Source organism: Botryllus schlosseri, chromosome 12 (assembly GCF_051294905.1).
Source record: "Botryllus schlosseri isolate E-star chromosome 12, Bs_hap1, whole genome shotgun sequence".
NCBI classification, from domain to species: domain Eukaryota; kingdom Metazoa; phylum Chordata; class Ascidiacea; order Stolidobranchia; family Styelidae; genus Botryllus; species Botryllus schlosseri.
Genome location: NC_137247.1, coordinates 13685287 through 13708599, shown reverse-complemented (window position 1 = coordinate 13708599; position 23313 = coordinate 13685287). Strand labels below are relative to the sequence as shown.

Here is a 23313-nt window from a genome sequence, read left to right as displayed (position 1 = left end):
AGAGATATTATTTTATTTGTTCTGATGATTCTTGTCTAGTCTTGTTTACAAATGTATAATCTAGTTCAAAATTTTAGTTGGTGCAATTGCATAGGCCTAAAGTTCTCACAGTAATGTCGGAGCAGTTACAGTTTAAGCCAGTGAGATCTTACCTTGATACAAATACGCTCAAATAGAAGTCAGAAAGAATTGATTGGATTTTAGGTAGGCCTACTCCAGGGGGCGCTGGCGATTTTGAAGGGGGCGGAAACGCTCAGGGGGCAAAATGGGGGGCGCTGGGCTCAGGGGGGCGCTGGAGAAAAATGGCTTCGCAGTAGATGATGTGGTGGTAGGACATATCCTATAATGAGTATTCAGAGCAATTAACACCGAAAACTTCTTTATATATAGCCTACAAAAGACATATAGGTTTTCCAGAAGAGGAATTCCATCTGGCGGGGAAAAATTATATGCCAGTGAAGAAATACCAATTTGAAATCGTGTGCGTCTTTTAGTTTAGTACGATTGGGCGTCAGGGATATCTAAAACTAGATGTTCCTGTTGGGCGATTCTATATTTTTTTGATATAGCAGACAGGAGGTCACGAAATAACATCATGCAACGGGTTCGCCCGCCCGAATATGTTTAATTATTAGTTATGGGCCCTACAGTTTCGAGGACACCTCACAATGTTCGCTATACGTTTTGATGAGTCTGCGCACACTCAACAACTCACTGCGCATACCCTTGGACAACAGTGCGTATAAACGACTAAAAAAAGGTCATAACTTCGGATTTGTTTTGCGCAACGTAGATTTTCCCTGCGCAGAGACCGTCTCAGCACTGCGCACGTGCGCAGCTTAGAGGGAACATTGCACCTCACTCAGCTATGCCGATAAATCTGGTAACGTGAGCAGAGAGGACAAGGAATTGATAGCAATATATATATGCAATTCCCGATCTTACTGATCGATTTTATCATGAAATATCGAAAGTTTTCGCGCTTCGCACTGGCTCGCTAAACAGTACAGCTGATTTCGTGGCAAAAGCGAACAACGTGATGGGGGCGGTTGGTTTATCACCCTATGGGAGCCCAAGACCCAAGTTTTTTCGGCGGGCCTGACGAAGTGCTATTTCGTTCCTGCCAACGGGTATACGTCCGAAGACGTATAATTCTTATTGAGGGGTCGTACCTTTTCAATGACACATCACTCAGCTCTACCGGTAATTCTGTTTACGTGAGAAGAGAGAGCATAAAAATTGATATCAATATACATGCAATTCCCGATTATATTGACCAATTCAATCATTAATTATTGAAACTTTTCGCGCCTCGCGCGTCCAGATGAGATTAGCTGGCTCAGTAAATGGACAGTGGACACCCTATGTAGATGAGTATCAGCAAACAGTGGCTAGCAGAAAGGGGGTCTGGAGACTGACGAAGTGCTGTTACGTCCCTGGTAACAAATTTATTGCACCTACGGGCACGCCCGAATATGTTCAATTATTAATTACGTGCCCTTTATTTTCCCATACAACAGCTCACTCAGCGCTGACCATCGAAATCACGCTACGGGTTTCTTGTGGGCGAAGCCCTCAGAAGTTTGGTTTATCACGCTGAGTGCGCAAGGCAATCGTTTTTAGGGGGTTGACGAAGTGCTGTTACGGCCCTCCCTCTTACTCATAGTCTTTATTACATTCCTTACAATATGAGGTTGGGGGGCGCTGGAGCAAAATAATTTTTGAAAGGGGGCGCTGGAGGAAAAAAGGTTAAGAACCACTGATCTAAATCATCATTCTTCCGGGACTAGAATTTTCATAATGTGGTAATATGAAATATTTAATAATTTAAACGACCCATAAAACCAGAGATAGTAACGATGAATAAGTGCAAGCATTTCTAAAATGTATTGAAAGTAGGCCTACTTTTTCTGAATTCCTGAAAACTATTAGGCCTATCGATTTGAGAAGACAGAATTGTGTCCAATTATGATTGATGAAACAACGACTTGTTCAGCAACCACGCTTGACCATTTCTTTCTTAAATTTAATAGGTATTCACCAGTAACTAAATTAGCTGCATATTACAGGAATATTAACGGTATTGCTGGGATACACGTTGCTAAGGTTGGACTTCAAACTAATACACGATAATGATCAATTTCAACCGTCGACCGTCATTTTGTAACGTAACAATATTTTGTTGGAAGCTAAAATGACTCAATACTCTATTGCAGTGGTTCTTGAACATTTTGAGATATAATCATAACTGAGGGAGCTGAGAATCCAAGGCAGACACGAATGACGCGACGGTACCACGGGCAGCATATTGACTTTCTATAGTAGTTGTAAAATCTCATCATCTGATCAAAAATGGAAAATGAAATAATTCTAGAAGTGTTGAAGCAATGATAAGAATTAAAAATGCAGCCTGTGTTGAATCACCCCCAGAGCGCAGCATATCCCGCTCCGCGACTGAGAGTCGTAGCTGCAATACCCGGCCCTCGGCAACCTGCAGCCCTGATTTTGCAGCAGTCAACATCAACTATACATAACTAACCTAGTTATCCATACATCGACACTCGACAGGCACCAGGCAGTAGAACTACACGCTTCATTAACCAACAACGCAAGAAGATATGCATGATTGCTATGTACCTATGACGTCATAATCACAGTTGATGCTGCATTGCTGCTGAACGGCGATTTATTCATCGGTAGTCTCTAGTTCAGCTGTCATCCAATTTTACCCGTTTCTACCGGTAACTGCTGACTACTCGCCGGCGTGATGGTTCGCTATCTTGCTATCGATTACGAGTCTCACTATGTCGACGAAGCAGCTCTGTTATCTCGTCAATGCATGCTTCAAATGATTGAAATTCCGAACAGCATCGGCGAGAAATGCTTTCGCTACCGGGATCTGTGTTCTCAAGGTTAGTGGCAGGCAATGCTGTAGCAACTTGGTTTTAGACCTAGGCCACCAAGATATAAATCCGGATACTTCGATATTACAAGAGTTTGCACTGCATTTGATTTACAGGCCGTTAAGAGCCATTGAAACGCTACCGTACATCTCGTTCTAGACTAGGCTACATTGAATTTACTACGGTCTGTATGGAATCGGTGTCCTGTGCTCACTAATACTTGGACAATTACTTTAACTTGGACAATCATCGCTGCTCACCTGTTATACTAGGCAAAACGTACCGAGATTCCAGTAGAGAACTACGGTAATATTTATATATTTCATTGCTGACCTATGATGCCAACAATGACGCATTTCCAATCTAAATCTATTCGTAGATGTAAATGTTTTGAAATTTATGTAAAATCCACTGATTGACCTGGAATTGAGCTGGTAATACCCAGGGTTGTAATGACTTGACGTGAGTCGCGATTGTTTGTTGACTCGAGTCATTTTTTCAAAAGGGTAAAATGACTCGACTCGACTTGAGTCAATTTTTGTATTGACTCGGTTTGTAGTCGAGTCATTTTGCATGACTTGAGCCAAGTCTTATGACTCGAGAGTGGGACGGCCAAGACAGACATTTCATTGTAACTTCGAAGAATGGTAAAGTTACCACATTGTTGGTATTTGTATTTTGTCTATCAGTCCTGATACTTGGAAAATGTGGCCAGACAACATTAGGACTGAGGAAAATTACTATGTTATGAATGTGAGCCATTCTATATCACTCGACCAGAGTTGAAAATGGTGGATTGAACTGAACAGTAAGCATAATAACTTGGACTCGAGTCAAAACAATATGAGTCGGACTCGACCCGCTACTAGCTGACTTGGACTCGGATTTGACTCGGTGGTGAATTGAAAATGATTCTCAATTGACTCGAGTCAAAACTATTAAAGGGAGTTGACTTGTGACGCGGAACCTTATGACTTTGTTACTTGCAACCCTGGTAATACCATATGCGGGCATGAGTGACATCAGAGTCTAAATTTGGTTAGGTGCACAGGTAATTCCAGCCCAAATCAACAAATGCAGATAACCATGTGTTTCAAAATAAACATTAAATGCAATTCCCAAGCACCGTAGACATATTTCAAACTGAACAAAAGTTATTTTGCGGAAAACCATTCAGCGGTTTAGAATTTATGAGGATTTGAAAAAGAGCACTTTTTGTGCCCAGTCAACCGTGAAAAGGTATGATTTTTGGAACATAAACTTCAGAATTTGTATATAAATTAGTCTTGCTCTATGGCTTTAAATAGAGTACATTTTCAGAAAGTACATAGCCTAACACTAATTTTGAATGTTTTTATTACGATAATAACCTAACCGTTTGGGGTTAAAAGGGGGGCTGAAGGTGAGGCTGAAGTAAAACCAGTCATGCGTGATGAATATTTACAGGGTGAATTGTGAAAAAAGGTATACTTCAAATTTATTGAGTAAGGTATCATATGAAAGCTAAGAATGAGCACTGTCCAATAAAAGCAATGCCACTAGTGATTTCAAGGATCTAAGCTGCATTATAGCAAGAAAACTATATTCATGTATTTTCATGTGTCTAAAGGTATTTTAGGTTATATATTTTATACACATTCTTGACAATTATTATTGATTAATGCTTCATTAGGCATATTAAATAGCTTGGGGCAAGGCTTACTTTATATTCCTGCTTTTTATATTTCATATTTTAGTGAGTCGTGCATAGATTATTAAAATACATTACATCATTTCTATGAATGAATCTTTAAACAGTCTGGCGGCATAGCGGCTGTGCATGGGTGAAAAATATAATTTTGATAATTGCACTAGGCACATTTATGATTTGGTTCCATCGGAGTTATTCTTTGTAAGTGGCCAAGATTTCTCTTGCAATCTTGAAAGCTCCATGTCACATGTATGATTTGAAAGCATGAGATTTGAAGATTCTGACCCGGCATAAGGATGAAAAAACTTTTCAATGAAAACTATATCATTACTTATTTTAAACTTTTGCTGTGTAGGTATTCTGACTAGTAATGTGGATGTGGTAAAGAGGAATGCCAGGGTTACATTTGCAGCAATACTTTATATAGTATAAGCTTGATCAACAGAGACATCAACTACAAAACACTTATTATCATCACAGAGGTTCAAAACTGCAACTGAAATCTTGTGATCCAATCAAATTACAAAAACTATCAGCGTACCTACAAGTCATAAGCTAAGAATTCGTGTAACAACGGAAGTGCTGTACATGTACAGGGTTGTAATGACTATAGTCGCTTGACTTGACTCGAGTCATTTTTTCACGAGCCTTAAATGACCTGACTCAAGAAAATTTGTGCATTGACTCGACTTGTATTCGAGTCATTCTTCATGAGTCGAGCTAAGTCATATGACTCGAGACTAAGACTGCCAAGAAAGACAATTCATTGTAGTTTTGAAGAATAGTAAATTCACCACATTATTGTTATTTCGTCTAGCAGTCTTGATACTTGGAAAATAGGGCTAGAAACTGTTAGGACTGAGGAAAATTACGATATTATGAATCCGAGCCATTTTATATCACTCGAGCAGAGTTGGGAAAAGTAGGTTGAACCGGAGTTGAATCAAGTCGGACTCAAGTCATCACCCCTCTACGCACTGACTTGAAACTCAGGCTACTTGACTCGGTGGTGAATTGAAAATGACTCGACTGGAGTCAGAACTATAAAAGTGAGAGTGACTAGTGATTCGAAAGCTTGCGACTTGGTTACAACCCTGGTGTTGTACAGGAGATGTAGCTGTTCTCCAAAAGAAATTTAATGAGAATCTGTGAATAGATTTGAGTAAACATGCTCGGTCAGCGTTTTAATAATTCTGTGGAATTGATTTCCAAATTTTGATGTTTTGCAAGTGTTCTCGACTGGCCAGATGAGAGAATGATTGCTCTACCACTATGCTGTGTAGTTTACCTATATGAGATTTGACCGATTGTTGAGGCGATATGAACAGTTCTCAGCTGGAGAAAATATTTTTGAGAATATCCCCAAATATTGTGATGACAATGTTACTTCGACTACTAGGTCATAAACAGTGCCTGGGAATCAGATTGTAGCACGAAGGTTGTCCTTCTACTGATCATTTTACCTTGACTGTCTATGTATATTGGTTACTCGGAGATGTTAGAGTCAAATGTTATGTAAATTATAGAACTAGGCACTCCGTCGGCTGTCTCCGTATTCAGATTTTTGACTGAATAATAGGATGATTAAATGTCTGATATCACTTGTACCAGGGAATGAAATGGATAGTGCTAGCTACTATATATAGGCTACTTAATCAAGTAATGGTCGTAAACGCGTAATCTATCAAAAACCGAGCAGCTGTATAAATTATACCACCCAAAATACCTTTAAACACAGGGGAAATAGCATGATCATAGTTTTCAGGCTATAAAACTGCTTAGATCCTTGCGGTATATGACAGTTATGTACCACTCCATCAGTCAATTGCTTTCCTGCATGAGATCTCATCTATATTGAGTGAGAATGCACGTTGCACAGTCATGGATTTGGAATAAACTAGTCTGAACAATTTGCAAAAAAGGAGCAATTAGCACTTGAAAAGCCAGGTAACTAAATACTCGTGTACAAACAATAATGAGAGCTAAATCACTTATGAGCACGATAGGAATGAATGCTAGACACCAACAGCTTTCATATGATACCTCAATTAACAAAATCGAAGTATACCTTTTTTCACAAATCGGCATGGAAAATTGTGTCACGCATGACTGATTTTATTGAGGTCCCTACCCTCTCAATACATTTGACCAATAACCTTTTGGTAAATCCTGCAAATTCTTGTTCATATTCAAAGTTCGCTTAACTGCAGTCATAAAAACATTGATTCACCCAAGAAAACTCCATCCCAGCCCATTTTATGACGATTCCAAAATAAGGTCTTAGGAAAAGACATTTCGACATGGTTCAATGAACGCAAAAAGTGCTATTTTTCAAACTGCGATAAAATTCCAACGACATATCCGATTTTGATAAAATTAGGTTTCTTTTGATCAGGCTATGATTGTCTCCGTTTGAGTGCAATCTGACTGAAATTGAAGACCATAGGCTTATCTATGGTAAAAAATGTAGTTGATTTGGGATGGACTGACCCGCGCACGTCATAACCCCATGAAGTAGGCGTAGCCTGCTTGGCAAGCTACAACAACAACAACAACAGAATTATAACATTGACATTTCACAGCAAAAAAGTATGATGAAGTTGACGAAAAACCCACCAAAGACCATTTTCCAAAAGAAGTGGCTTCAAGACACGAAAAGCTAGAAGTCTGCCTTCAGTCAAGTGTCACAGATCCAGCTGGTGATATCAGTCCGTTAAATTTCACCAATTTATTTCAATTTGAAGAAGTACTTCCATGTGATAAATTGAGGACTAGAAAGCCACCTACAGCAAAACTGCTACGGAAGCAGTCAGCGGTGATGTTGTCTGATCCATACGATGACATTCAAGGTAAATTTTCATTGGAAGAATCACTGAATCTGGAAAAACCAAGCTCCTATCCGGAAGAAAGTATTGATTCATTATTGCTCAAGGAAATGAATAAAAAAATGCAGTCAAAGGCTGATGAACTTATCGTGGATGATAAGTTCATCCAACTTCATGATTTACCGGAATTGTCTGTTCAGGTGAAAGTTACTCAGATTAAGCCATGTATTCGTTTGTTTGTCAATATAATAATCAATTACAAAGACACTACAAGACTGAGATACAACATGCAATGAACAGATACAATGCAATAACCGATTCTATTATTTCTTATTACTCAAGACACACTTTACAATGCTACATAATGAACCGATAGGGGGGTACCAAAGTGACCCTGGCCATGACTGGTCAATAGGGCTGTCCAAAAAAACTTTTTTTAGTAAATGTCATTATCTCACTGATCACTGATTAAATTCTTAGGTTGTTTAAAAAACCACTGCACACCAAATTTGGCTCGATTCCATCCAGTAGAAGCCGAGTAAAAGAAATAAAATTTCAACAATTTTTGGCAATAATAGTATTGCCTGTGGCAAATTATGTCTCTTCGCCATGATCAAATATCGAATTACAGATATGCCTGAAGAGAAATTGATGCATTTGATTAAAACATTGCTAATAATTAATGAAAAGATTTATGAAGCTGATTGGCTGGAAATCGTTAAAACAATGTGGGTATACTTTTCAAATGAAGTAGGCTACATTTCACGCTGGTATCGGCGACCACGTAGAAGAAATAAACTGGTAGGTAAAATATGCTTGAATATAATTCCTTAGTGATGGTCAATATCTGGAAGTATATTTTATAATTGAAACGAAACAGATGAGCACAAGAATCTATTGTCCACAAATCCGTAGGAAGGGGTAAAAATATGTATTTGATTAAAACCCCCGTGTTAGAGACCTCTATCATAAATGAAATGAACATTGTCTTTAACCCAGATTCCTCCTCAAGAAATCCCTGCCAAAGAGCTTCTTGATGACGAGAAGTGGAATACGGAGCATTGCAGATTGGTACAGAAGAAAATATTCCTTCAGGAGGAATTACTGGAAAAGATTGAAACAGCATCAAGCAATCAGACTGAAGACATCTGTGAGATAGGATCTCTTGAGACCCTTACATTCATTATGTTTCGCCATACCAAATTTAAAGTTTTGTGGTTAATTTCACTCACGGCACAAACAAGACGAAGGAATTAATTTGTCTCGTCTTCTTTTTAGTCAAACTCTTGACTGTAGAGACGCAGCCTGCCATATCTACATTCGAGTCTCCAATAAAGTTACCGTCAAGCATACAGACGACTCCGATCTCGATGATGGCGGAAACACCGGTGTTGAATGAAGTGCCAATCACCGACACAAGTGTGACGAAATTTTCACGGTTTGTGCTATATTTTTAATTTTAATGGTTTATGTTTTCGTTTTTAAATTTGATATCACAAATTCTACAATGCCAAATTGTTTCTCCGATTTTTGAATGTCAAATTTAGGCATTACCTTGCAATTTATCACAATATGAATGATCTTCCAAGACATTATACCGTGTTTGTTGTAGGTTACATCATTGAAACATGTTTTTGTGATCAAAACTTGACCCAAACATGTATGTTACGTCAATGCCAGGTGCAAAGTATCGCAAAGAGATAAGACAATTTTAAGCCTGTTTATAATAGTTTTAACATACTTCCTGCATTGCATTAGTTACGCAACTAAACATGGATCAGACAGAACATTCGATTGCGGACCAGTCGAACTGACAAGGATATCTATTCCAGGTATAGCTAGTAAGCATGTGACATAGTGAAATCTTTGAGATATCTGCATTTCTACAGAACCTGAGATCTCAAAGTCTGGATTGAATGAACCGCGACGTGTTGATTGTTCAAAGCAAATTAAACTTAGTCCAGAATATATCAAGGATGTGGAAGAGGATATGACAAATTATGCTTGGAAGCAAGATTTGCGAACAACTGATAGGCAAGTTATGACACACGAAATTCTGGCTGTCAGCAAAGGCACAGACTTGGAACACACCGAAATAGATGCAGTCTACGCGTTTGAAGGTGAATATCTGAGTATTTTCAAGGAACGGCTTCCCATTGATACCACGGTGCTGTCAGTAAATTGCATACATAACTGTGGGGAATGATGAGATCTCTGGGGTACCATGATGCATTCTTGTCCTAACTTTGCTCTCCATATATATATACAGTTGTAAATACATCTATATCTGCAAATTCTGTGTACGCTTTTCCTGTCATCAGTCAAGTCTCTATTGCTCACAACGTTTTCGCTATCATATTATTGATCGTAGGGTTATTTTCCGAAGAACAACCGGAGCAACTGCTAACGACATCCACTGAAAGAGACTCAAAATCTGAAAATCACTTCAGTTATGAAATGCAGCTTGCTGGCAATGATAACGCAATTGAGGTTTGTGATGAAAAGGGCTGGATAATTTTTGTGTACTGACAATTGTGACTCGTCGTAGAGTCGCCATGATCAATCTGTGAATCGTAAAGCAAAATCACTTTGTATCTCCGATGAAAATTTGTCATACAAATCAGGTAATGGCGCATGTTTGTGCGTGATTAGGTAGTATCAATTCTTCCACTTGCTCCTTTGATTCAGGACTTCAATCTTCGAATGACAGCAATAAATATGTTTCAAGAATTGACGAATTCATTGGTCAACTTGCGAAAAGGGGTACTTTGAAATCAAAGTCAACATCAGAAAATGCAAGGCCATCGAAGAAACGCAAAAAAGCGATTGGCAAGTCTGTCGGATACACATATAAATTCACCGCGGATACAAAGTCAACGAAGCCTGATAGTGATGATCATTACAGACTTGTTCGAATAAACTTAACAGGTTTCATCTATATTATTGTCTGTTTCTTGCCAAGGAGTAGATATTCCTCAAATTTAATTCAACTGGTTCAAGTGGAAAATTTGAAATGGTAAAAGAAACCTTTTCCCACCAATACTGAAGTAACCCTACGAAGGAATTGCGATTTTCACAACTTTTTGTTATTTGACAGTCATGTTTACATTTTTGAGGTACACTTTCGCAAGTTTTGAGGACGATGCAGGCTCTTGTAGAACCAGCAATCTTCTTATTGCGTAAATCAGGAGTGATCGGCATGAAAGAGGATTTTGCAACCCTCGAAGAGGACGTCCTGCGATATCATTTGAGAACTGTAAAAAAGGAAATACAGGTAATTATATCATATGATGCAACGTTTTGGTAACTCAAATTAGTTATAGCTGAACTTTCGTACAAATCGTTCGATATTAACCGCAAGTGTACTAGTGTATATGCTTTCCAATTTCAGAAAAGAGTACAGAACACTCGCATTCAAGACTCAATTCCATATAACAGGCTATGGTACATTGTCTTTTACCAAACTTGAGCACGCAAATTTCAAACTTTCTTTACAAAACTATGATGCAATAAAATCAACTGTAATATTATCGATATTTTACTATTGATACATACGAGATACTCAGTTCGGTTTATTAATTGTGTTCTCATTTAAAACAAATCATGATTGTGATAAAACGAAAACATACTTGTCAAAATGAATTATAGTAGTCTTTCAATCAGACATGTAGAACATACAAATAAGAGGCATGCATACTGATTCAAATGTAACAGGAGCTAACATGAGAGGACAAACAATGAAAATGGAGTGTCAGTAGTCGAAGTCAATATGTTTGATAGTGGCCAGTAACTTACATGCTTTGTTGTCAAAAGAAGGAATCTGGGATGGAATTGCTGGTACTAGGCCCGCAGTCGGCAACTTCTGTTGGCTTGATTCGATCCATTCGCTGTTTTGTTCGTAGCAATGATGGAATTTTTCGCTCAGTTTTGTACAATAAGGGTGATTCGCATATAATTTGAACGTTATAAATTTGTAATAACTTGTAATTGAAAAATTGTTACTGTTGCATGCAGGTAGTTTACTGAACACGAATTCAATATAATCTGGAAGGATGGCAGAAGGCGTACCTGATCCAAAAGTTACCACTGTGACATTGTGATATTATCTTTATTCTCTACAACACAACGAATCTCTGAATTTTGCATTGATAGAATTAGTCCCCCATCCGCTGTGTATTACATGTATTCAACATTAGGACTCACTGTATTGCTTACCACAGAAAGTGCCAGGCACTTTATTAGACCAGACTTGCTCCCATTAAATTGTTTTACATCTATTTAGGAAAAAGGGATTTCTATAGACTGTATCGATGTAACCTCTGCAGTGCTTTACTGTTTCCTTGTTTGCAAATCAAAATTGATCGCGCTGTCCTTGGCCTCGGCTTCTGGTAATTTTGCTTGCGATCCAACTTTGTGCAAATTATATATTATCTGTGGGTGTTCTTTCCAGGCTATTTATATGAGTTTTATACCAAGAAGCAGGAACAGTTGAAAGGTGTGGCGGCCATGACCGGAAAGAGGGAATACGATTTTCTGGCTACTGTGCTGCCGAACGCAATATCAATCCTTCAAGTTAGTGAGATTAACATAGTGCTTGATATCGATTTGTTTTTTGACATGAATCTGCGTTAGCAATAGAAATACCGGAACTTCTTCGAACTACCTGGTACGACCCAAGTGGCTTTTTGACTCGTGTTGTAGTTTTTCTGATTCAATGCATCCAAGGAGGCTAAAAATCAACACAAAGATCTATAAACGGTATCAGAAATTGTTTATTGCGGTCACAATTGCAATATTTTAGACACACTTTTGTGCAACACTTATCTCAAATCGCCGTTTTATTGGTGCGATATATCAGGGTCGTTCGGGTGCGCATTTGGTATTTGAGCACGTTCTTTGAAATTTTTGGGTCGGTTCCAGATCCGCTTCAGCCACATCATAATTATTGGTTCTTGCTGACATTTCACAAAGCTCATCAGCTAGGAGTTGCATATTGCAATCTCGCGATGAGCCTGGATCTGCATATTTTTACGGTATCAGCCTTTTGGCAAGTGGGCTTTCCAAGAAAGCATGCACGGCCCATCATCAACTTGCTGATGCCCTTATAGAATACTACCTCATGATTTTGTCAATAATAATATCCCCCCTGCTTTGGTTAAGTTATAAAATATAACCGTCTCTGGTTTCTTGTCTGTGTTGTTTCTGAGGGAAACAGTTACGTTCGGTTGAAGTGGGCTCAATATACATGTACAATGTACATACTTCGATCTGTAGTGGTATCTCGAAGTTACACTTATGGACGTGGTTATAGTTCTGAAAAGTGTGGCTACAGAAGCTGCTTTTTTCCTTCACGGCCAGGGGAAGCTCGTGCAACTTTTCACAAAGTGTCAACTAGGTCATATGTTTCTTCGCAATGCGTATACAGCAACATTGAGAGATATAGAAAGTTATTGCCGGTAACATTGTTCGAAAAGGGGTTGCATCCTATTTATCGCATTATTATAATGAGCATAAATATGAGAAGCCCTTGCACAAATACTTGCTCGCTGCAGCATCCATCATCTAACATTTTATCCCAATTTTTCTGGCTCTTGGCCATGTAGTAAATCAAAACAAAATTTATCTTTATTGAGTCTACACCTTTTTACAAGCTTTATGCCAATAGAAAGTTTATGATTGCCATGAACCAGTTCGTCGAGAGGGTCTGACTCAGTGGTTCCCAACGTGGGCGATAACACCCCCCAGGGGGCGATTTGGCGGTCTAGGGGGGGCGAAAATGACAAAGGGGCAGCAGGTGGGGCGAAAATGGACAAAGGGGGCGAAAATAGCGAAGGGGGCGATAGGGGGGCGATGACGCGTAAATACCGCTGACCTTTTTATTTAGTCAACGCACGGAAATTTACTTACAAAAGTGTGTCAAATTAGACATCAAGCCGAAAATTTGACCTTTTTTTTTTATAGTCAACCCACCGGTGATTACAGTTTGTATGCCCAATTTTCGGTGATCGGTGTTGACCTTGAAAAGGGGGCGATGGGTCGAAAAAGGCTGGGAACCACTGGTCTGACTAGACATAATGTACTCAGTCCTCATACCCATTCTATTTACTAGAGCAGTGGTTCTCAACCTTTTTGGCTTCGCGGACCCCTTTTGACCGTCACGGACCCTCGCGGACCCCCTCAAGTTTTAGTTCAATTTTAGGTCTATCATGGTGCAACCTTCATCCATCTTGTGCAAATGTGAACTGTAGGCTTATGATAAACAGCAAAATAATGATTTTTCTTGAAAATAACATACTATTTATGTAGAAGTTGGTAGACTTTTATTATTTCAAAGCTAATTTTGCTGCTGTATTGCTTGAAGTAGCCTACGTGTTCGTGTCTTTAAAATCCGCGTCTTCGTTCCGACATGAACGAGGAGTGCCGAAAATCATTTCCGCAAAGATAGATTGAGGCTAATGCAATATTAACGCACAACGCTTCCGACGATACTTTTGGTGTGATCGCAAAATGAAGAAACATATATTTTATGAACATATCACGTCCAGCATCTAGCGCAGGGACGGGCAACATACGGACCGCGGGCCGGATTGAGCCGCTACAGCATTTTGATCGGCCCGCAGAGAGTTTCTACCGTCAAAGTGAAATCCTAATCTAAAAGTAGAGACAAATTTTATGCGCCGAAGAATGGATCCAAGTTTTCCAACCTGAGAAAGACTGTCATGAAACGACTTGTTCTGTTCGGTTTACAGATATATTTACGAGCAAACATTTTCGACCATGAACAATTGAACATTAACAAGACAAGGCTGCATACCAACATAACTGGTGATATGAATTTCAGGGTTGGAGCGTAATGCTTTGATATCAACGAAACACTCCTTGTTCATCAAAAAACCAGCCTTGTCGATAGGGCATCCGCAATAAGAATGCGCCAAATCTGATAGTCGAGCTTTAAGAGCAGGTATATCATTGTCCGATTTATGACGAGTGTCAGCCGAAAATATTCTGGTTCATTTCAATATGAATATACTATGCAATTGTGTATTGAAGTTCTGTGCATCCAAGAAGCTGTTCGAATAGTGGTTATATATATTTCACGGGATAAAATGGGTTTCGTGGCGAGGTTTCAATCCCTGCATTGTGACAAATTAGGAAACACTTCGGAAATATTTATTTCAAACGACTGTTCACTAATTTGATGAGACTGACAACTTCAAATGGAGAAGGTTTCGCAGACATTACGAAGTCACCCTGATTGACGTTACTATCTCCATATTTTTATTTTCTCCACAAACCCAAACTAAACGTCTCTAAACAGCAATATGTTTGTATCAACAGGTTATTGGAAAATAGGTAAGGATAATGAATTTCCACACTACGATAGTTCATGTCATGAGGATTTAGCAGTTGTGGTGTGAAACTGCCTTCATGCTTTCTCAAATTAAAAAAATAAAATAAAAATTAGTATATCAACCATTTTGAAATTTAGAGGTCTCGCGGACCCCCTGAAATTGCTTCGCGGACCCCTAGGGGTCCGCGGACCCCCGGTTGAGAACCGCTGTACTAGAGCCAGCCAGCCAGCCACCCCCTCCCGCCCCCCAAGATCCATTCCGCAGACTAGAGCAAATGAGGGCAAACGCCATTATGCCCTGGTGCAGCCCTAGTATAATAATATGGCCAATAAAGATGCCGGGTTTCTGTATGCTAGTGATACGTTCCAGTTGTCATTTTCTGTTAAATTTTGAGCACTGCCCTCTATTACAAGGGATGTTGCGAACACAGTTACACCATACCGACATTGATAACATTATGTTGGTGAAAACAACTTGTCTGCGTTTGACATATACATAACCAGTGTCAATAATATCATGCTGCGATGCCTTGCGGGATAAAATGCATCAAAAAAGCCACTCGGTATTTCTAGGTAGTTCTGTATATAACTTTTTCATTTGTTATATATGAGTGATGAAAATCACGCGGAAGGTTGTCTACAGAAAATAAATAATTGTCAGGAAGTTTCAGCCGTACAATGCAAGATTTGACAAAATGCCAGCAATTCAAAAATATATATGTGTCAAAAGAGCCACTTGGTATTTCCAGTGTTAATAGCTAGAACCTAGTTGCATAGCTTGTGTTTTGGAGAATTTGATGACACATCAACATGAGTATCTGCATACTTTCATTATTATTATTATTACGATCAAATATAAGTACAGAACTTCAATATTGCAACAAACAATGTGTTTTTATTTCCAAATTTATTCCACTCGAAGCTTTTCGACTGACTTTCATCAGCAGCAAACATCACTAAATTGGGTGTACCAAATTCGAAATATAGAAAGATTTTTTTTCTCGTTGTGATGTAGTAATGACAAGTACACAAAATTACCAAATTTTGCATTATAGTGATAATCAGAAATGATAACGTTTGTTGAAGTAGTGCTCACAAGTAGGCCTATGTAATCATCATTTGTTATCTTATAGTAAAAATAAGTACTGTTTTCAATCCAAATTTAGAAATCATCCAATTCAGGACGCATTTGTCTTTCCATATCACCTTTAGGATCACTCACACGGTTTTGGATGGAGTATTTCTAGTTGCCTATCTTTGTCTTTTCTTGGTCCTTCAAATACCTGTGTCAGACATACTAAAATTGAGTGTCCACAAATAAGTTCGATTTATTTCATTTCATATCCAAGGAAGTAATGATGATTGTTGTTATATTGGTTGTGGGCAGCACCGTCAAATGAAGTGAAAAGCCCCCGTCATTGTGTCTTATCTGAATTTAATTTTCCTCTGCTAATTCTAATGACGCTAAAAGAACCTACAGGACAGTTTTCAACATCCCAAGATCCTGGAGACTCTGAAAATTCTCCGCGAAAGATTCACGAAAGACCTCAGAAGAGGAGTTGTTCCAAGCAAAGTATGTCGACACAAAATAATTCCTGACGGGCGTGGCCTAATTCATAAATTTTAGGTTTTGTTGATAATCCGGAACGTTTGCGGTCTACTGATTGAGGAATTAACAAAGGCGATCGATGAGTTGAATGCAGTAGAATTTTCAAACTCGTTAAAGACTGTTGTGTTGCCCGTCGCAAACGATCATTATTACAGCACCAAGGAGTTGTCTCAAGCCATAGCTGAGTACGTGGCCTTGTTTTAGAATGGTGCCGCCCAGCCTTTTTTCACTTGCGGCACAGCTTATAGTCAGTGGTGGTCAGAAACAAAGTACTTTTCTACTTTTTGGAGTACTCAGGTAGGCTCTGGATACTTGCACCCAGTACTCAAGTGGTTATGTTTTTGGACCATTTCTTCTGCTACTAGGCAAAAGTAAATAATTTTGAAACTTTGGTGTTTTGAAGTTTAAAGTTGTTTTATGATATGTTTGCATCGATGAGTGAAATTTTGATAACCACTAGGCAAACAGTTCCTGTATCATAGTAACTTTCATATTAGTTCAGACTCATTTTTTTACTAAACAATGGAAACTCGCAACAGCTCAGCGCCAAATTCCATGGCGAGAATTGGTAATTCAGGAACGCAATAGTGCACCTCCATTCTGAATTTACTGGCCATTTTCATGTTATTGTGATCCATTGGAGGATAAATACAGAGAAACATTGTATCAAAATACTACGTCAGTACATTCAGATTCATTGATTGACCCACAGCACCGGCGACTGTATTGACTTCTCCAATTTGAATTATCGTTTACTTTCATATAGGTTTGAAGAGCTTCTTGGGGGTACAGAACTTCAATATACTATTCAATCATACAAGTTTGTGATCCAATAGCAAGCCCGGTCATATTTTTTGCAGAGGATGCAACGTTACAATGGTGTCAACTGAATACTCAATATGTACAGTGGACTGGTCCGAATACAATTTATTTTTGGAGTACGAAAGCTATCCAAATTCTCCTTGGATGGATATTTCTGCAAAACACCGCATATGCCACATTGCGATGGACATCGAAAAGTAAGTTGCTAAATTAGTGTATCAGATCAACCAATCTAGACCAGGGGTTCTCAACCTGGGGGGCGCGCCCCCCTTGGGGGGCGTGGGAGGCTCTCAGGTGGGGCTCGAGAAATTTTTAGTCAATTTTGTCAATGTCTGTATAAATTGTGACTAAACATGTGTTTCACAACCATTCTGAAGATACGATTATTGAAGATTAAACTTAATTCGTATTCTAGAGAGCTTGACAAACTCAAACTCCAGCAGTCGGAGTATAGGCTGACTTCAACTTCATTTGAGCAAATTTTTGATATTCTTTGAAGATTTAGAGAAATTCCTACGTGCAAGTCATTCATTACTTTATAGCTTTGGCAGTAGCCCAAATCTCTGTGCCCTAGGTAGCTGCTGTTGATAGCTGGCGAACTGCACTTCCTAAGACAGACTTAGATGCATGCACGGTTCGCCCTCAATTTGGCTATAAATCCACACAATTTAATTCATTTCTAAAACTGATCAAATTTAGCATGTCAGGACAGAACGACGCCGTGCTCTCTGTAGTCGCTACCAGCATCAGGATTAGTGTCAGTGCAACGTACCTTGAAATTAATTGATGTCTTTTTCGATGTTTTTATTTTTTTGTTATTTTCAAACAAGTTTGGGGAAGTTTGTCAGCAATGTAAAAGACTGAGCAACTGTAATGCGGATTCAAAATTGGCGTAAGATATACCTTATGTATAGTATTATATCAGGGGTGGGCAGCCCATACGGCCGCATGCGGCCGTAGAACGGAATTTGAGCGGCCGTCGACGCCTAATTCAATTAGTATGTGTTGGCAGCTGCAGACATGCAAATTGCAATTACGAATTCCCTCCCGAATTTTCGAGAGATTATATTTAATCTTGAAATTTTCTTCGCGCACCGCGCAATTCAACAAGACTTCATTTTCCGATTTTAATGCAGTAGCGCCCATTTTAATTGGTGCAGGAATGGGAATCCTCAAGAAATAATATTTCATTCGCAGCTCTGAAAAATTTTCGCACTCCGCGTGACAGTATCCACTCCTAGCAACTATTCATAACATTGCCACTCGCGATTTCGGTGCGTACAATAGGCCGTTGTGAAAAGTAGAATAGTCCGGAGTTCATCGGGAATGGATATGGATAGTTTACCATAGGCATTTTGCGTCCAGATCGTTCATTGCAGCTATGTCCTGGAATGCGGCCTTAGGCTACATAAGTAATCGAAATGCGGCCATGATTAGCAGGAAGGTTGCCCACCTCTGTATTAAAAGATGTGCTTTTTTTGACATGACGATAATTGTAAGGGGGTTCAGGGGGGGCGCGATTTTTTTGACCATCGCCAAGGGGGCGCGTGTCAAAAAAGGTTAAGAACAGCTGATCTAGACGTTCTAACAATTAACAAGTCAGAAAAAGTGAAAAGGTGACATCACCACAATTTGATGTTATAAGTATTGTGACATCATATAATATAGACTCCCTCGACCCTCTGAGGATCCTTCTCTTCATCTCCATCTCTGAAAATTCACCCCGTCATCACAAATCTGATGAATAGTTAAGCAATAGCAGTATCATTAGAAAGAGAGTGGTGTGGTCACAGCCATATCGAAAGTTTCCCCATGTCGATTTTGACCATGTCATACATAATACCATTTCTTATGTCTGGAATATAATGTGTTGTCTTTTCATAGGACTGACTTTCAAGATCTTCAGGATATGAACAATCCGTGTGCGGTTACCAGAAATGAATTGTCTATAATAGCCTCGAGGAAGATCACAATGCATCCGTACCTTGTGCAACTTCTTGAAACTAGGTATGCAGAATTGACAATGTCCGTTGTACCAGTACTTTTGTCATCACCAAACATAAATTTGGTAATTTTGTCTGTATGAACAGATGAGAATTATCGTATTCCAGACACAGCAGATGTTGCAAGATGGTCCTCTGTGCTCGCATCAATGGAAACACTTGTATTCAAATAGTCTTGGCAATACAAATTTCTAGTGTTATCTCATTATACTAATACCTATTCTTAACCCTTACGAGGTGGGCGTATCATATTTGATATGGCATGTCTTCGACACCGATTTCTCCATGTTGACACGCCCTAGACATCGGGTTATACGTTTTTTGAAAAGCTGAGACTTCCGATGTATTTGGTACCTTACTCAAAAATTTTGGTTTGTAAAAATAAACAAAAAATAAAAAATTAAATAAAATATGGTTATCACCTAAAACTTCCGGGTATTTTCCGAGTGGGAAATATTGTCGGAAAATCTGCCAGAACATCAGAAGTCAACATGTACGGTTTTCTGTGTAAATTTTCACCGTTTCAAACATCAAAACGTTTTCTGGAAAGTTTTCTGAGGGGGATTTGTAAATTTTGGTCACACTTCAGTGATTTTCAAGTTCTAGGTCAAGTTCAAGTGCAAATGCAGTCGGTATATGAGTCATACTATGCCTGCAAATGGTTGGATATGACAAAAGAAAGCATATCGCGTTGTTTTATGCCATAAACCGGACTGTAGGGGCCGATTGAGTCTTGATCATTAACTTGACCTTGATGACCACTCACTGACCACGCCCATTTTAAAATTTTATATGTATTTTCCATTTTTCGATATCTGACGAACCGCACGGTTTACAACCATGGTTGACGGCTTGTTTGAAACCAGGCAACAGTGGCTACGCACTGAAGCATCACATTCCTCTCTCTGACGCCATCCTGAGGGTCAGCCTTGAAAATTGAGAGAGAGAGAGATTTTTTGGGGGGAAAAGCTTGTTCATTTAAACTTATTACAAAACCTCAGACATGTCATGGGGTGTCGATCAAGGGTGGAATCGGTAGAGGGCTATACTCCGCCCACTTGTAAACCGGAACGGCCCAGATTCAAGACCTGGTGGGGTCACGGTGAGAATTTGAAAATTGAAGGTCAATTCTGCAAAATATGGCCCCACCTCGTAAGGGTTAACACAACCAAATATCAGATTACAGTTCAGACTCACATCAAGGCACGAAATCATTTGAACAAACTTGCAGTCTCAAGGAAAGCCACAAAAGCCCGCTTGTAGAGAAAACAGAAGTTTGAAACTCAATTCTAAGATCCATTCCAAATGTCTCAAGATGCTTTGTCACGATAATAGTTTACGTGTCTGACAATGGCTTTAATTGCTATGGATATTTGACATTGAGCTCTCGGGATTTACGGTATTTTCCATTAAAGCTGTCACCTGTGGTGGTTCCTTTGCCGTCGATGCAAGAAAATTATGACAACCTGTATTGAAGTCTATGTTGTAATTCGAACTTAATACAAACTTACTTCCTCGGTAATCTCCATTTACCTGCCACATGATAACATACGGATTGGGTTTTGTATCTTTTCAGGCATAACATCACCGTAATAAGCGACACTCAGGAATGCACCTGGGATAACCAGAACAGGAATACAGACATTTTCGAAAGCCATTTCTCTGATAATCCCGACGTGATCATATCATTGACGACGTGCATGATCGTGGAAGACTGTTCCATTTTGTGCGAAGCGAATGTACGGCATAACATGGAACGAGCTATCGACAGAGCATGGAAAATGCAGGCAAAATTCACAAAGTGTTATCTCGTGATTTGCCACTTATCACCTGGACAGTTTAGGTATGTAATATTATATTGGATTTTTCTGCCTTGCTCTGTGTGATTATGTTGCAGTTACAACATGGTCAAGTATTGTGTCGATATTTTATAGGTACTCGTCCGGCGGGCCTTTTCTCGATAACATGGAAAAATTGACAGATGCAGTAAGCCAGTTGACTAGTCGCATGGAGTACAAGGTTTTCAAGTCAAGCATACCTTGTCACTATTCCTACTAAAAGCTTTGTACTGTTGGTTTAGATTTCGGTTTTGTATGTAAATGATGGCGAAGAATTTGCCAAATTAATCAGCAGAATGCTGGCAAGGCTGGCATCGGAGAAAAGCATCAGGTATTTCAGTAGGCATCTTCTACTTGCGTTATCTATTCAAGTGATTTTATTTTTATTATTATGTGCTATGCTCGGATACGTTTCAAAGCCAAATATTTTAGGAACCACAATTTCAGTTAGAATACTATTTGCCATGACCGTCCATCACCATGGAAATGTATTTGGCCGAAACATAGGCCTTTTTGCGGAAATAATTTTTAGTCGTATAGACTCTGATGTTAGTTTTTCAAACATTTTGCCCTACATATTATTACCGTACGTTATATGCAGAAAATAGTCTACTGATGGATTTGTTTGTTCTTTAATGCTTGGTGGCTCATCCGTCATGGCCTCGTGAATAGCCAGCCTTTTCAACACTGGTACATAGTAATTTTGTTACAACGACACATATTTAAAGATCATGCACGCATCTTCTCAAGCCACTTTTTGATGCTGGCCCGTGCAGTTCACGTTCTGATGAGAGAGACAGTATTTTAGGTTTTTACTTACAAATAAAGAAGTATTCATAGAATAATTACACTTGGACAACAAAAAACGAAGCCGCTGTTAGGTTTGTTGCCTAACTAAATTGTCATATTCAAGAAATCCAGGTAAACGTGTATGAACATAAGTAAACTTGATGATATTAGAATAGCCTTTCTGGAATTTACAGCCTGCGTAAAAAGCTACCAAGTATATTCATCCATTTCAGTGGTTTAAAAGCAAATGAATTCGGTCGGGACGAGTGCTTCGTAGCGCAATTTCCTACGATCAACCTGCTAGTCGCGCAGAAGCTCCTGTCACATTTCAAATTGAACGACATCGCCAACAGGAGCTTGTCAGAATTGATACAGTGCGTCCCAGAAGTTCCCGTTAGCTTTCTTGAGGTGCGCGGAATCTCTTTACCTACCCAAACCAGAATTTCAACCCATAATACTTTAGGATTTTCAAAAGAGCATTCGTTCCCAGAACATTGTGTCTGAAGAAAGTCGCGGGTTGTGGTCGTGAAAGGTAAAGGACTGGGAATTTGTGCTCGGAACTGCAGCGTCAAAAATGTGGAAATCATGCATTTGTTAATCTGTTCATTAACGGTGCCTCGTTTGATTCGGGACTTCTTGATGTTTGATTTTAGTGTTTTTTTATACCTCATTTTCTTGTTTTTAAATGCCAGCAAAGTAAAAAATGTAATAGTATAGTGGTGAGGGCGGTGTTCAGTTTTCAACCAGGAGATGTGTGGTCCACGTACCTCGCATGTCAGACATGAAACACGGAGTCTCAAACACTCGGATTATATTCCACCCAGAAATACTTTGCATTATGTGATTTCAGACCAGGCTATTGTGACATAATTCCAAAATTGAAAGATTGAGCGTGACCTAGGTAATTGGCGGTTGCATACTGGAAATGGACAACTCGTGCTACAAAATCTGATTAGTGAAATGCGGCGACAGGTTGATGGTTGCTAGAATGTTATGCAAGATGGTCTTGCAGTATCACATGTCTTAGCGAAGTTGTTAGTGTAACATTGTCTGCAAAAATCTATTTCTCAAAAGCTTTACTACATTACGTTTCATGTTGGAACAGAGAATAAAGCAATCAATTGACTGCAAAACCTACAAAAAGTGAAGGACATTGTGCAATTGTCCATATTATTCCTATTCGACAGTCTGAGGAGGCATTTTATGAAAGTGCTTATATTTCTTCCAAATCCTTGAGCCGTTTCTTTTTAACTGAACTTACAAATTGTTCCCTTTATAGTTGAAAAAGTCTTCATAATGAAAAGAAGTGTAAACTGTAAAAACTAAATGGTATTATGCAGGTAATTTCAAACTCCGAGTGCAAGCTAATGCTTCCAAAAAGGACTATACTTATGCAAAGTCTCACAAAAAGAACATACTGATCCAGATACACTACTGCTGAAAACACAACACTGACCATGGGTACAGAACAGAACTTGGAAAT

General features: G+C 39.1%; 1 protein-coding gene across 1 annotated transcript; it reads left to right on the top strand.

The window, feature by feature from the left end:
* The first annotated feature begins 1868 nt into the window (after positions 1–1868).
* On the top strand, positions 1869–22546 carry LOC145451840 (uncharacterized). Its single transcript, XM_080330068.1, has 21 exons — positions 1869–2912; positions 7176–7618; positions 8418–8568; positions 8697–8856; positions 9177–9250; positions 9308–9538; positions 9790–9908; positions 9967–10042; positions 10107–10346; positions 10535–10692; positions 11701–11806; positions 11869–11990; positions 16241–16342; positions 16397–16563; positions 17239–17397; positions 19085–19207; positions 20780–21046; positions 21138–21222; positions 21284–21372; positions 22064–22238; positions 22294–22546. The coding sequence occupies exons 1-21, from the start codon at positions 2768–2770 to the stop codon at positions 22357–22359; spliced, it is 3258 nt and encodes a 1085-aa protein (XP_080186194.1). The 5' UTR covers positions 1869–2767; the 3' UTR covers positions 22360–22546.
* Positions 22547–23313: the final 767 nt, after the last annotated feature.